The sequence below is a fragment of the Nuphar pumila genome, chromosome 4 (assembly GCF_984573655.1).
Source record: "Nuphar pumila chromosome 4, dmNupPumi1.hap1.1, whole genome shotgun sequence".
Lineage (NCBI taxonomy): Eukaryota > Viridiplantae > Streptophyta > Magnoliopsida > Nymphaeales > Nymphaeaceae > Nuphar > Nuphar pumila.
Window position 1 is genome coordinate 101,888,550 of NC_143252.1, and position 13,190 is coordinate 101,901,739.

At 38.7% G+C, this 13,190-nt stretch overlaps 1 protein-coding gene across 1 annotated transcript in view; it reads left to right on the top strand.

Annotated features, from left to right (window-relative positions):
• Window positions 1–1,314: 1,314 nt before the first annotated feature.
• Window positions 1,315–13,190, top strand: part of LOC149840356 (uncharacterized) — a 46,029-nt gene continuing 34,153 nt past the window's right edge. Inside the window, exon 1 of the mRNA XM_090003113.1 lies at window positions 1,315–2,686. Coding sequence (XP_089859239.1) covers window positions 1,478–2,686 — 1,209 coding nt within the window. The 5' untranslated portion in view covers window positions 1,315–1,477. The remainder of the gene's footprint in view (window positions 2,687–13,190) is intronic.

A 13,190-nucleotide genomic window follows, 5' to 3' on the forward strand; every position in this document is an offset into this window, starting at 1 on the left:
GATAAAGCAATGGCAGCCCCCCTGAATCAATGGGGTTTCTTCATTGGCCTTCAGGCGGGTACTTAAAATCCAGCGGTTGAGCATCCTACTGGAAACCTCAGGCAGCCTTTTTGTAAACAGCCGATTACTTAGGCAGCTTCTCTGTAAATTTCTCTAATGCATCGAATTTGGATCAGAGGTCCAGTTAGATCCATTTGAACCCTCATACTAGGGATATAAGCCGTTTGGTTTTGGATAGGATGTGCAGAACCTACTAATAGTATGTTGCCTAAACGGATTCAAACACGGATGGTGAAAAACTCATGCCAAATCAGTTTTTTTTCACATGTAATCAGATTCAAATATCCATTAGATTTGATAATAAAAAATCAAAACCATATCCACATCCAATCACAATCTGACTTCGAATTCAATCGAATATCGGATAAAATCTGATCCGTTCTTGTAATAGCACACACAAAACATTGCGCGGTCAGTCTTTTTCCGGGCAACCCAAATCAGGTGTTTAAGACACGATGTGGGCCCGGCCAGAAGATGCTGCTCAATGTGCACGATGTGGGCCCCGCCAGAGGATGCCCTCAATACTCCCAAACGTTCGATTCGTATCGGGTCGGGATGACTCGGTTAACCTTCCCGAGTTTATCGCCTCCTGCAAATTGAAGTCTTGAGGACTTGACCCACCTTGTAGAATCGGCCAGACCTTTCCCGGGCTCACCTAGTCGGGTTAAACTCAATTGTTTATGGACTATACCAAACAAGATTCGGGTGCCAACATGTTAGTTGGCTAAGCCCTTGATTCCTTATCTTCGTTTGAGCTTGTACAGGAGACCGACTAGGCCATGTTATTTGAGCTCATACTTCATAATACTAAGACCTTGACCTTAATTCACTTCTACTATATTCAGGTATGTTCGAACCCTTTGAATCTCAGGCTGGAGTATCCGTACTTCTACGCTCATGTTTTACAAGTAAACGAGCCCTTGACTATGTATTACTAGTCAGGTCTTCAGCACACTTGTTCGATTCAAGAATAAGGTCTTTGACCATGATATTCCTGAAGTCTTAATCCAGACTAGTTGACTACAACCTCAACTATTCAAACTCAAAGTCAGTCCGAGTCTTTATTTTTCCAATCGGTTCTCTCAAAGTCTCGGCCTTCAACTCAACTCGAGACAGCTAGGGTTCTGAAACGCGGTCACCGTTTCAAGTTTGGTTGGTATTTTCGTAATTATCCGGAAAGAGAGACCCTTCATGGGCAATCTCCCATTCTCTCGCCCGCAAAATTTCACTGTCGTTCCCAAATTGTCCCTCTCTCTCTCTCTCTCTTTCTTGCAGAAAGACGCCAGGAACCAGAAGAGGAAGAAGAAGAAGAAGAAGGAGGAAGAGGAAGAGCAGCCGTCATCGTCTCTCTCCACCGAAACCCTAAACCCTAATTCTCTCTGCGAATGCGATCGTCGTTCCGTTCCGGCCATCAGCGATGATCCTCCAGACGGAATCCCTCGCTCGGCCGCCGCGGCAGCTCGCCATGGCCGCCCCGAAATTCCAAACCCTAGAGCTCTTCTCCAACGGCGGAGATCCTTCCGGAAAGCCCTCTCCCTCCTCCTCCTCTTCCTCTCGCTCCTCCTCCAGGTTCTCCCCTTCCTCCGCCTTCCTCTACAACGCCAGGGTGGCCATCGCCCTCGCCCCTTCCGCCCTCTTCCTCCTCTCCCTCGGGGGCGTCCCCGTCGTTGCGACGCTGGCATTCGGCCTCGTCGTGGCCTACTTCCTCGACTCCTTCAGCCTCAAGCAGGCCGCCTTCTTCCTCGTCTGGTTCTCGCTCATCGCCTCCCAGATCGCCGTCCTCTTCTCCGGAGGGCTCGCCGCCTTCCCCTCGTGGCCGCTCTTCCTTCTCTCCTTCTTCCTCTGCTCCCTCGCCATCTTCCTGGTGGGCGTGTGGGTCTCTCTCCAGTTCCGGTGGATGATCCTCGAGCAAGCGTCCGTCATCGCGGCGCTCGAGCGGCTCCTCTTCGCCTGCACGCCGATCGTGGCCTCGGCGGTCTGGACGTGGGCGGCCGTTGCCTCCGTAGGGTTGAACCACGCGGCCTACTACCTCATGTGCTTCTCTTGCCTCTTCTACTGGCTCTTCTCCCTCCCCCGTCGCTCCTCGTTCAGATCCCGGTCAGAGAGCCACTTCCACGGAGGAGAGATCCCCGACGATGCGCTCATCCTGGGCCCCATGGAGAGCTGCATCCACACGCTTGTCTTGCTCTTTGTGCCGGTACTCTTCAGGCTCGGATCGCATCACTCCGTGGCCTTCTCATCGGCCGCCTCCGTTTGCGATCTCCTTTTGTTGTTCTTCGTCCCCTTCTTGTTCCAATTGTACGCCTCCACAAACGGGGCATTGTGGTGGATCACCAAGAACGCACACGAGATGCATCGGATCAGAATTGCTAATGGCGCCATCGCGCTCGTTGTGGTTGTCATCTGTTTGGAGGTCCGGGTGGTCTTCCACTCGTTCGGCCGGTACTTGCACGTGCCGCCACCGATGAATTACCTTCTCGTGACGGTTGCCATGCTTGGCAGTGCTGCTGGCGCGGGTGCATTTTCCGTTGGGATGATTGGAGATGCATTCAGTTCAGCAGCTTTCTCAGTTCTCACTGTCCTTGTTGGTATGGCTGGTGCCATAGTAGTCGGATTCCCTTTTCTGGTATAGACGATAGTTATTTGGTACTATCTTTTCTTTGAGTTGTGTATTTTGTTCAAATGTCCCGTTCAATTCTTTCTGTTTATTTCCACCCTTTTTTCTTGATGGATTACATCTCTTTGGTACTGAAGTTTCCTCATGGTCTTTCAGTCATTAGCATTTTCTTGGTGTATTCTAAAAAGGCATGAATTTCCTTAGATTTGTGATAGAAGAAATGTTGATTTAGTTGAACCTTCAATTGTGCGGAGCTTCTGTTGAACCTACAATGAAGAAAGTTTCATATGAATAACTGGCTTATACATTCTTTGAGGAAAAATGAAGCCATTATCTATTGAGAAGTGAGCACTAAGAAACATGAAAGCGATGGCACTGTGAGAACCTAATTGTTGCAATAGCATATCGCATATATTCTTTTGAATGTATTGAATTCAACTTTTGATTTTATAATAGTTTCTGAAAATGTATGAAATTGTGCACATCTAGATTGAGTAGACCTCTGTGATGAAGACCTTTTAGATGATAAGTGTGGCTGTTCGCATTTGTAGGCTTGTAGTTGACTGTATTATTTTTGCGATGCTCTTATTTTTCTCTATCCTTGGTATCTAAGATTCTAAGTTGTGTTTTTTGTTTTTCGCTGACTTTACATCTTCAGCTAAACAATGAATGACACAGAAAGTGTTGCTGGGAATTGTTAATACAGCAAGCACATGTAAATTCTTCTAGTTCAGTTGTTACATTTTACCTATGTCACCTGGGTATGGGTGCGGGTTCAGGTATGGGTACGGAGGATATGACACTGCAATTAAAAAATATGTGGGTACAGGGACACGGCTATATATATATTAAATCACATAAATACAAAATAAATTCAAAATAAACTGAATCTAATCTAAATATATATGCTATATCTAAAATATATATTATATATTGAAAATATAAAGTTATAAACTGAAAATATAATTATAAATTATAAATTAAATACAAACTTGTATGTAATGAGGGTAAAATGGCGTGTCCGGGTGTCAACGCATGTCAATAAAAGTAAGGAGGGAAAAATGGAGTGTCCAGGTACCATAGCATTTTACCAGATGCATTATTTATGCTAAGCATGCAATCTTAAATGAACAGTTATAAACAGAAAAGGTGGTTTTATTCCTAGATTAGATCGTCTAATCTCAATCAATTGATCCATGGGATTTGGTAGGTTTACAAAAATTAAACCATGTTTATTTCCTGCCGATGTTCACGTGCAGTCTCGCATCATCTTCCACTCCAGCCATGGTTTTATATGTCTCATCCATATTATTCTATGTTTGGAGCAGAATGGCCTAACCTTTCAACTGATAATTATTTTCTATGAGGTTACTTGTGCTACTTATGAACACTTTGCAGCCTTGTGCTACTCTTCTTTGGCTTGAGAGAGAAAATGTTCCTGCCAAGGTTAGGCTACTAGTCTGTTTGTTATTTTGTCCACCCTACATACAATCTCTCCCTCTCTCTCTCTCTCTATTTTGGGGCTATGTTGCAGATATTGTGTTCAACAATATCTCAGAAGCCTGTGTGGATGTTCTGAGAAAGTACGGCTTTTCCCAGTAAAGTCTTGTTACTTTACGGGAAAGGGGAAAAGAAAGAAAAAAAGCAAATTTAATTTTTCTATGTGGCAATCAGAATGATACTTGAATCCAAGCAAAATCAGTCCTTTATTTTGCTCTTGTTGCTCCAAGTCAAAGGAAATCAAAACAGAGGGAAGTAGCATGGATTGTATTTCCTGAGTTTTAGACATGGAACTTCAGCCTAGGCCAGCAGAAGTGGAATTCATAGATGATTATCATCAGATGATGATATGGACAAAGTCTCAATAAGATAACCTCAAGATATTTTTGTTTGATAAATTCAAATCTAGTGATCTAATGATCCTGATAATAGATCAGAAATTGATTGTTTTTATTTATACATGGATTGAAATTTCCCTTGATATTATAAAAGCTCCATTATTCCAAGGTGTTAGGTTTTCTGTTTGTCCACAAAATCAAATGAATGTGTTTAAATCTAAAAACCAAGTCCTCAGTCAAAAAAAATAAATCTAACAACCAAGTCTTCAGTAAAAAAAAAAAAAACCTAACAACCAAGTCTATAAGATGAATTTAGGACTGCTATTCATTCTTCCTCTGTAGGCAGTATAGCAGATATAGCTATCTACGTCACACAAACATTTCACTTACCTTGTGTGTCCCATGTTGGCATGGCATGGCATGACACCGAATGCACTACATCACTTCATGGACATAGTGAAACTTGTGTAGGATTGCAATCAACATCTGTGTCCTTAACTTTATCTGTTTCGTTTTTTGATCTTGATTGTTATTTTCTATTTAGTTGTGCTTTTTCTTTTAAAATTTGCAATTGGATGCATCATATTTTTTATTTTTAACTTGTTTATTTTTTTACTTTTAATCATAATGATTCAGATTGTTGTTCGAGAATTTTCATTTTAGATGATATTCATGCTTTATTGCTTTAGGCTTAAGAGTTTGAAATGTATAATCATATGTTCATTACACACATATGAGTCTCTCTCTCTCTCTATATATATATATACACACACACACACACACACACACACACCTACAGCTGTATATTTGTGTCCTAGTTTTACAATACTCGCATGTCATACCAAGCGTGTCCCTTTTGTGTCCTGCACCAGTATCCAGTATCTGTAAGGAAATAGAACCCCAAACGGAACTTCAAAAAGAAACTCACAAAAGATCTTTCTCAATGAACACAAAGGTTCATTCAACACACTCACAAGAACCGAAATATTCAAAAGAGTGCACACACCAAGAGAGAAAAATATATCTCATTAAAATGGGATAAACCCACACAAAAAAATTATATAAACAAGAAGTAAAAGCCCATATTTATAGGGCTGAAAAGGAGCTTAGAGAGGGGGAGTTGTTGGGCTCAGCTCTAAGCTCTAATTAGAGCTGTTGGGAGTCCAACAACTCCAATTAATGTTGCATGCTTTATTGACTTTTCAGTCAATAAAGGCATAAGCCTATTTGAGTGTCCTAAAACAAACAATGCTTTTATGCTTTATTGACTTTTCAATCAATAAAGGCATAAGCCTATTTCAATGTCCTAAAAAAAATAAAAGTTATTCTAACTAGCCTAATTCTAACTAAACTAAGAAGCTAAACTAAAGGATAAGATTACATATGATAGAGTTAATCTCACATATGAGATTAACTATGAGATTACAATTTTAACACTCTCCCTCAAACTTATGGTTGGATAACCGAAAGTTTGTCTAAGATAAAATAGAACCGGAGAGCAGCAAGGGGTTTGGTAAAGAAGTCGGTCAGCTGATATTTTGAGGAGACATATGGGAGATCAATGGTGCCGTGTAGAAATTTCTCTCGTACATAGTGACAATCCATCTCGATATGCTTCATTCGTTCGTGGAATGTCCGGTTGTTGGCAATGTAAATAGAGCTTTTGTTGTCGCAGCATAGTTGTGATGGTCCCGTAGTCATAACACCCATGTCTTGAAGCAGTCTTCTTAACCATACTACTTTCATAGCGGTTGTAGTCATGGCTCTGTACTCAGCTTCAGTTGATGAAATAGAGACTTTTTGTTGCTTCTTGCACCGCCAAGAAATCAAAGATTCTCCTAAAAACATACAAAGACCAGTAGTTGAGTGTCGATCATTGGGATCACCCCCCAATCTGCATCAGTATAAGTAGTTAGTTGTAATGAAGAAGAAGCAGACAAAAAAAATCCTCTATAAACGGAGGTTTTAAGATATCTGATAATTTGTAATACTGCTCCCATATGAACAGTAGTGCGAGCATGCTGGAATTCACTTGCTGTGTGGACAACATGTGCGATGTCCGATCATGTGATGGAAAGGTAAGACAATGCCCCAACAAGCTGTCTGTAAGGTGTTGGGTTCTCAAGTGATTCTCCATTATCAATCTTCATTTTGACATTTACGACTTCAAGAGTGTTAACATGCTTTTCATCTGTGATTCTGAACCTGTCAATAATATCAATAGCAAATTTTGATTGAGTTAGTAAATTACCTCTAGGAGAATAGGCCACTTCGATTCTAAGGAAATTTTTTAAGAAACCCAAGTCACTCATTTCAAATTTGTTTTTGAGAAATTTTTTGATGTTATCAACTCCCTGTTTATCACTTCATGTGATGATCATGTCGTCCAAATAAAGTAGAATAATAACAATACCTGCATTAGATTTCTTAATAAACAAAACTGTGTCAGTAAGACAAAATTGAAAACCAAAAGCAAACATAACTTGACTAAATTTGTCATACCAAGCCTTTAGGGCTTGTTTAAGTCTATATAAGGCCTTATGTAAATGAAAAGTTTTTTCTTGAGGAATCTTAATACCAGGTGAGGTTTCATATAAACTTCTTTAGCTAGACTACCATTAAGGAACACATTATTGACATCCATCTGAAAGATATATCATTTCTTTATAGAGGCAAGAGCAATCAAAGTTCTTACAGTAGTCATTCTAGCGACTGGTGCAAAAGTTTCCTCATAGTCTATTTCATATTCCTGAGAATAGCCTTTAGCAACTAGCCGAGCCTTAAAATGTTCAAGAGTGCCATCACTCTTGGTTTTGACTTTGTATACCCAACAACATCCTATAGGTTTCTTTCCTGATGGAATATCTTGAATAGTCCACGTATTCGTCTTTTCTAAAACACTTAACTCTACTGACATGGTTTCAACCCATTCAGGATGTTCTTTTGCAGTATCATAATTATAAGGTTCTATGTAGGAATGTAACAGGGCAATATATGCTTGGTACTTTGGCAAAAAAGACTCATAGGATACAATTTTTTCAAGTACTTTTGACACCTTAGATGATCTTCTTGCTTCTATATGATCTTGTGTTTTAGTATATTTTTCTAGAGCACAAGGTTGCTCTAGGTTACCCCGTCTGAAGTATTGAATACATTCTGGATGAGATGATTCAGTACTTATCACATTTTGATCTTCTTGATCAACATCTTCGTTATCAATCTCTGGAACTAAGTCCAGTAAAAAGGAATATTCATCGATTTCTGTAGAGTTTTTAATTTCAAAGAAACTTTTATTTTCTAAGAATGATACATTTCGTGACACATATAGCTTTCTAGTTTTAAGATCAAGGCATCTATAACCTTTTTGATTGCTTGCATAACCAAGAAACACACATGGAATAGCACGAGGTCAGAGTTTGTCATTTTTGTTGAAGAAAACAAAACATTTACAACCAAATACCCTTAACCTTGAATAATCTGGGATTTGTTTAAAAAGTTTTTCAACATGTGCAATATTGCTTAGAACAGAGGATGGCATTCTATTAATGAGATATATCGCGGTTAAAGTGGCTTCGGCCCAAAAAAATTTTGGAACTAGATGAGTGACGAGTAAGGTTCTTGTTGTTTCTATAATATGCCTATGTTTTCTTTCTATTAGGCCATTTTGCTGTAGGGTATATGGGCATGATCTTTGATGTGAAATACCATATAAATTTAAGTAATCGTTAAATTCTTTTGACAAAAACTCCTCCTAATCAGTGCGAAAAATGGAGATATCATTCTTAAATTGATTCTTAACCAGTTTATGAAATATTTGAAAATGAAAAAATACTTTAGATTTATGTTTTATAAAATAAATCCAAGTATGTCTTGTAAAATCCTCTACAAAAATGACATAATATGAAAAAAACTCTTCGGATATAACAGGTGCAGGACCCCATACATTCGAATGCACTAACTCAAAAGGTCGAGAGGAGACAAAATTTCTTTCTTGAAAGGGTAATTGCTTCATTTTTCCCATAATACATTTTTCACATTTAAATGTTTCAGAATTATAAAAGTTTTCCATATTTGGAAAAAAATGAATCTTGGATATGTTAGGATGACCAAGTCTCCTGTGCCATAGATTCAAGTTCATTTTCTGAACATTACAACAAAGCGTATTCTTGGAAATTTCTAAAAAGTCCATGTAGTATAAGCCTCCTTCTCTATGCCCTTTCCCAATCAGCTTCCTTGACTGGTGATCCTGCACTCGACAACCACGCGAGGAGAAGGAAACGTTATATCCATGGTCAGATAGTTGAGAAACAGACAAAAGATTGAGATTTAATTTTGGAATATATCTAATTTGTGGAATATGAAATCCTTTTAAGTTTTAAGAAATTTTTTCAAAATTCCCTATTGCTTCGATTTCTAGTGATGTTTCATCGGTACAAAAAACATTAGATTCATTTGAGTTATGACATTCAGATAGTATTTCAACATTCAGAGTCATATGAAAAGAAGCACATGAGTCAAGAAGCCATAGAGTTTTACCTGGATCAGAGGTGCTCACAGAAGAGACATCAGCTCCCGTAGATAAAGATGCTCCCTTGAGTAGTCGTCCGAGTGCTTCCACCAATTGTGCAAGAGACATACTCCCAATGGAAGTTTCGCTTGATTCTTGTGGTGGTCTGACGGAAGCAACCTTTTTCTCATAAGGTCTCTTTAATTTTGGACAGTGAGTTTTCACATATTCAGGTTCACGACAATAGTGGCAAATAATTTTCTTTTTCTCAAAATCATCATTTCCTCTTCCATAGTTGGGAGGCTTGTAAGCCCTGACAAAGTTTCCAGGTTTTGAGACGGCTAGAACTGAGTCGTCATCGCTTTTGGAAATTCTATTTTTTAGTCTATTTTCTTCCATACTCAACTCCTCTATTGTATCTTCTATTGACTGCACTTTTCCACGATAGAGAAGAATAGACTTAGTGGATTCAAATTCCGATCGTAATCCACTAATAAAATGAAAAAATGTTCTGCATAGATTTGGTTTTGGCGGAATTCAATATCTTGTGAACAATGCCACTTTGGTTCAAGAAAAGCTAACCTTTCCCACAATTCAGACAAGCCATTATAGTATTCTCTAATGCTCTTGTCTCCTTGAACCATATTCCGAACTTTAATTTGTAAATTGCACACATGTGCAATATCCTTAAGAGAATACATTCTCTTAAGGTAATCCCATGCATCATTAACATGCTCGAATTTTGCAAGACTCGAGCATTTCTTTATGTCAACACTTGTAATAGGCCAAGACATAATTTTGGCATGACCCATTCACTATTCTTTCCATTTTTTTTTCATAAGTGGAAATGGCTTTGATCCTTTCTACCTCCGTGAGAGGTATTTCATTATCTCCTTCATCCTTGGTGAGGTTTAATCTAGGTTCCATATCGGTTCCGTCTACTAATCCCCATAATACCTTTTCCCATATAAGGTGCTTCATAATTGAAGCCCATGTGGCGTAGTTTGAATCATTAAGCTTAATAGGTTTAATGATGACGTTATCATTGTCGTCCATTTTACAAGGCTTAATAAGGAGAAGAAAGAAACTCAATTAGAGTAGAGAAGAAAGATGTACTCTACCACACGAATGGTAGATACGAACACACCTCCAAGCTTTTTTATCACTCTTTTATATATACGTGAAGAAGAATGCCTCTTCTCCTTTAAAACTTGAGTGGCACGCTTCCCAATGCACCGAGATAAGTAGCTTGATCACAACCATTGCTCTGATACCATCTAAGGAAATAGAACCCCAAACGGAACTTCAAAAAGAAACTCACAAAAGATCTTTCTCAATGAACACAAAGGTTCATTCAACACACTCACAAGAACCGAAATATTCAAAAGAGTGCACACACCAAGAGAGAAAAATATATCTCATTAAAATGGGATAAACCCACACAAAAAAATTATATAAACAAGAAGTAAAAGCCCATATTTATAGGGCTGAAAAGGAGCTTAGAGAGGGGGGAGTCGTTGGGCTCCCAACGGCTCTAATTAGAGCTGTTGGGAGTCCAACAACTCCAATTAATGCTGTATGCTTTATTGACTTTTCAGTCAATAAAGGCATAAGCCTATTTGAGTGTCCTAAAACAAACAATAAAGGCATAAGCCTATTTCAATATCCTAAAACAAAAAATAAAATGTATTCTAACTAGCCTAATTCTAACTAAAATAAGAAGCTAAACTAAATGATAAGATTACATATGATAGAGTTAATCTCACATATGAGATTAACTATGAGATTACAATTTTAACAGTATCCATGTCTATGTGACATAGATAGCTACTTGCATATTCAATTGGATGTAGGAAGGGTCGGAAGCAAAGGGGGGCCATGTCCCCCCCCCCCCCCCCCCCCTCCCCAACAAGAATTCGAAAAAAAGAAGAAGATTAAAAGAGGCCCCTCCTAAAAGAAAAAATGCCAATACTCAGTCTCAAATTCTTGGCTCTTTATTGGGCATGTTATAAGATTGCCAAGGATAAGGCTTGGATCCAAATCTGACCTTGAAGGAAAATTACTTGGATCCAAGTAACCATTTAATATTGTTGCAGATTTGGATCAACCTGGGCATGTCCCATGCCAGCCTAATTAAATCCCTTTACAAAGATCTGTATCATGGTGCCATTTGTGAATATCTTAAGTCAAGCAGGGAGCTACTTTCATTCAGTCCATGGATTTTATGGAGGGTGATTTGCAGAAAGCCCCCTAGCTTATTAGCTATTTAAAAAAATACACCAACTTGTTGGTTACTAAATTAAGGTATCTAGTTTTTTCATTTACGTTTCAAAGACAACATTGGTGTTAAAATCATTCAAGTACCCAGTGCTTGCTTTGGATGAAATTGGCCAATAGGTAAAAATTTTCCCTCACTTTTCCACTCGGATGAAATTGTGAAAAGAGTTGCCAGTCTTCGCAGACAACTGTTGTTTTCCCCTTGGACAACAATGTGTTAAAAATATGTTAATACCTCTTGCACTTGTTTCCAACCATATGGTCTATGGTCCTTCTCCTCCATAACCACTGATCTAAGTTAAAAGTTGTGACACAGACACTTCTAAAAGGTCGCTCGCAACCTTGTCGCTCCTGCGTTCGTGCAGGTGCAACACTTTGACGCGGCTTCTGCAGTGTCAGGTACGGTCAACTGCATCAGGGCTCATTTCTATCTAAAACTGGACTCAGTTAACCCTAACCAGGTCTAGTTTTATCTATAGTATATACATAGATACATATCAGAGTTACTGGAGGCCCCTTTGGGAGTGGGGAAGCGCACTTCCCCGATGCGTGTTTCGAAAGCGTGAAACATCGCGCTTCCGAAACGTGCTAGGAAGCGTACAAAAAAAAATGGGAAGCACGCTTCTCCCATTTTTTTCATTTTTTTTCTCTTTTTTCGCTTCTCCCTTGCTTCCTAGGTTGCTTCCGGTTCGCTTCTGAGACGATTCTTGGTTCGCTTCTAAATCGTCCCACGCTTCCTGCTTCTTAAAATTTTGAAATTACCTCGCTTCCTGCTCCCGCTTCCTCAATTGGCAACTCTGATACATATACACACACGGTATATATATCATAGTCATTGGTCACCTATATCGTTCAAGGTATTATCTCGGCGAGGGTATTTCTTGGAGATTTTTAAAAGTTAAAAAATCTTGGGAGTTTAAAAAATTGAAAAAAATATAAATAATAACCAAAAACATAAGAAAATAATAATTTTTGCATTATTTTTCTTTCAAAAATATGAGTAAACAAGTTTAAAAGGTTTTAAAAATACAAAAGAAACAAAAAAACAGGAAATTTAAACTTTAAAAAAAGTGTTTTTCCCAAAAAATATCGCGATATTTTGTGTTCTGGTGATATTTTGAAAATATCGTGAGATATTCTCTTTAATATTGGCTTACTTAAAATATCGGTATTTCTCGAGAAATGTTCAAAAGATCGCCAATATTGGTGACATTGATATATATATATATATATATGTGTGTGTGTGTGTGTGTGTGTGTGCGCACCCCCACACCCAAGTTTTTTGAAACTTCCATGTCGTACCCGCATCTGCACCCACACTTATGTGACAGGTTAAAAGATAATATGTGGACTGCATTTCATAAAGGGACTATTCAAGTTCATGTAGGTTTGAATTATGCTTTTTGTTTTTTTGTTTTCTTACATGATCTGGTGGCACTCTTGGTTCTCATTTGGAACTGAAAAAAAGAAAAATTAATAGTAAATTTTTTTTATATGGAAGATTATCATATTAAAAACCTGGAAGGTACAGGTGGAAAACTGTTTATGAGATGGAGAAATTTTTCCTACGTAAGACTGGAGAAATTGTACCAATTGGGAAAAAATTTCACATGAAAATTTTGGCATGTCTGAGATCAGCTGTGAAGGCTCCATCTTTCCCTTGGACATCAAACTTTCCCAGCTATGTTTCCACTTATAAACATGCCTGTTGTCAGCAAATTAATGAATCATCTCCTGTTGCCAATATGATAATCAGATATCTAGGTGAAGATACCCTTGCTAGTATTTGATTTTAAGTTATTTATGCTGTCATTCTCAGCATCTTGAATGTGTAATATAGACTCTGTTTGGGAGCTTTGAATTGGAGGTGTGTTGTGGTTTCCACCAGTGC